Source organism: Chondrus crispus, genomic scaffold (assembly GCF_000350225.1).
Source record: "Chondrus crispus Stackhouse genomic scaffold, scaffold_346, whole genome shotgun sequence".
In the NCBI taxonomy this organism is placed as follows: Eukaryota; Rhodophyta; class Florideophyceae; order Gigartinales; family Gigartinaceae; genus Chondrus; species Chondrus crispus.
The window spans coordinates 48,397-51,450 of NW_005179229.1; the positions used below are offsets into that span (position 1 = coordinate 48,397).

The 3,054-nt window shown below is 48.6% G+C and overlaps 1 protein-coding gene across 1 annotated transcript; it reads left to right on the forward strand.

Annotated features, from left to right (window-relative positions):
* Positions 1 to 727: 727 nt before the first annotated feature.
* CHC_T00000007001 (hypothetical protein) lies at positions 728 to 2,641 on the forward strand. Its single transcript, XM_005717659.1, has 3 exons — positions 728 to 937; positions 1,136 to 1,480; positions 1,586 to 2,641. The coding sequence occupies exons 1-3, from the start codon at positions 728 to 730 to the stop codon at positions 2,639 to 2,641; spliced, it is 1,611 nt and encodes a 536-aa protein (XP_005717716.1).
* Positions 2,642 to 3,054: the final 413 nt, after the last annotated feature.

A 3,054-nucleotide genomic window follows, 5' to 3' on the forward strand; every position in this document is an offset into this window, starting at 1 on the left:
TGTTGTGCTTACTCGTGGCACGTTTGATTTAGTTCACAGTCGAAAGACCCGCACTGGCCGACAAACAGGGGTAGCGCCCTAAGGCATTTTTAAGAAGAATACGCTTGTTCCACTCCGCCGGGAACAAGCACCAAGAACGTTTCCGAGTAATCGCTACAAACTTCTTATACGGGTGGGCTTGCCGTTGTTTTGACTATCGGTTAACGGCTTAGGATCCCGGAACAAAAGAATTTGTATACTCGGAACGGTACATCCATTCGGCGAAATGGATGACCAAAGCTCTGGATCGGTCAGAATCGAGAAGCTGACCGCATCTAACTTTTACATCTGGAAGCAGAAAATCCAGCTACTGCTTGCTCTCCGAGATGTCGATCAATACGTTTTTGATGATATCCCGGAGAATGCGACGTCAGATGACCGGAGAAAGTGGATTCGTGGTGACGCAAAAGCAAAGGCAGTCATCGGACTCACGCTTTCTGATGACTACTTGCAACATGTGGGAGGGTGTAGCAGTGCGAAAGAGACATGGGAAGCAATTCTGAAAGTGTTTGAGCGTCATACTTTGCTCAACAAACTTGCCGCCCGTCGCGACTTTTACACTGTATCCATGCTCCCATCCGGGAAAGTGCTCCGTCGCGACTTTTACACTGTATCCATGCTCCCATCCGAGAAAGTGCTCCGTCGCGACTTCAATCGTGTGAAGCAACTTGCTTCCAGATTGCAGTCAATGAGTGTTGAGATTGACGATAAAGAAATTGCAATAGCTGTGTTGAATGGCTTGCCTCCACGATTCGATAACCTGATTGTTGCTCTTGACGCACTTGGCAATGAAGATAAAGTGTTTGGACTCGAGTTTGTGAAGAGTCGTCTGCTGCAAGAAGAGCAACGAGAAAGCATGAAGACCGCTTCTGCTTCAACACCACATGCACCTGCACTTGTTAATCGTATGCCTATTCGACGCGATATGAAATGTACGAATTGCAATAGACATGGGCATACTGCAGCGCGTTGCTGGGGCAAGGACGTGAATGGGCGCCGACCTGCGCCGCCAGATGGGTTTCGGTCACGCAACACTGGCTTAAAGCCAAGTGCATTCGTTTCTCGAGATGACAATTCTACTGCTGCCTTTGCGGAGAGTGACTTTACTTGCTTGCTTTCGACTTCCACTCCAGAAAAGAGGGCTGCAAACGCAAGGTCATGGCTTGTCGATTCCGGTTGCAGCGCTCACATTACGTTTGATCGCTCTTTGTTCGTTACGTATGAACAGATGCAATCTGGATCAGTCGAGATGGGCACGAAGGCTAGAGCCAATGTCGCTGGTCGCGGCGAAGTAGAATTCATGTTGAACGTCAACGGTAGTCCACATTCTTGCAAATTGTCAAGCGTTTTGCATGTCCCTGATTTCGGATACTCGCTACTGTCTGTTAGCCAAATGGTTTCGAAGGGCATGCAAGTGTCATTTGAAAATGACAAATGCATCGTTACTGCAGGACCAACTGTAGTTGCCACAGCGAGTCAAGTTGGGGATTTGTACATACTTGACGTCATGAATGAAACCTTTTCTGCTCACGTAGTTACCCTGCAGATGCTACATGAACGCATGGCCCATGTTAATGTACAAGGAATCGCATCAATGATTCACAATAATGTGGTAAGTGGCATCAACGTTCGTCAAAGCGATGTCATCAGTGCAATGAATCCGAAGTCTGGCAATCACCTTCTCATTTGTCCTGCGTGTGTGTTCGGGAAAGCAACGCGATCAGTAATCCCGAAACAGCGATCATCGTCTCGAGCACAGAACTGTCTTGACTTGGTACATTCTGACGTTTGCGGTCCGCTCGAAGTACAGTCCATTGGTGGTTCGAGATACTTCATTACATTTGTAGATGATCACTCGAACTGGGTAGTTGTGTACACGATGAGAAATAAATCTGAGGCGTTTGCAAAATACAAGTTGTATGAAAAGTTGGCTCAAACCCACACTGGTCGCAAAGTAAAGGTGCTTCGCACTGATCGAGGGGGAGAGTACTTGTCGACGGAATTCAAGTCGCATTTAGATTTAAACGGTACGCAGCACCAACTCACAACGGCGTACACCCCTGAACAAAACGGTGTTGCTGAACGTATAAATCGAACTTTGATTGATCTTGTCCGCTCTATGCTTTCTCATAAACAGGTCAGTAAGCGATTCTGGGCCGAGGCTCTTGCCACTTCGGTATATATTCGCAATCGAGTTACTACACCGGCTTTGCCAGTTAACACCACTCCCCATCACATTTGGATGAATTCTACTCCAAATGTTGGCCATTGGCGAGTATTGGGGTCAAAGTGTTGGTATACATTACCAAAATCAGAGCTCCGTAAGCTAGACTTGCGAGCTCGTGAAGCGATTTTTCTTGGGTACTCGCAATGCAGTAAGGCATACAAACTTTGGGACGGAGAGTTGAATAAAATTGTTGTGTCACGGGGTGTCAAATTTGATGAATCGACATGTGGTATGCATGACATTCCTGCACACGAAAGTGATTCAATCAACTCTAATGTTGACGTTGTATTGCTCGATGGCGACAATGGGTATACAGCTGATACCCCAAATACGGATGAGGTTGGTTCTTGTGGTATAACCCCAAATGGAAATTAGATTAGGATCGGAGCAGGGACAGTAAGGCAACGAGCCTTACAGCCATGCGCGCACACACGAGTCCTCCGCGTGTACGGGACGCGTACAACACGTGGACTGTCATCCCCGCCGGCTGACAGCGTTACAGTGTCGGTAGACCGGCACTACTGTAGAGTTATGATAGACTACAATGTACATTAAATATGAGCGGACTGCCAGCGGTGGAGGACGACAAGCAGGGACTTGTCAAGGATCCTCCACCTTGGTCCGCCCGCTTACTTTTAGGTACTTCCGTCCGTTTTACCTAGGAGTCGCACCGCGCACGGGTTGAGGACGCGCGTAGCACGCCCACGAGCCGGCTCCACCTCCGCCCGTCGGTACTGGATCGTCACCCAGTACCGCTCCGGGGCGTCGAGGCGTAGAACCGCTCGCGC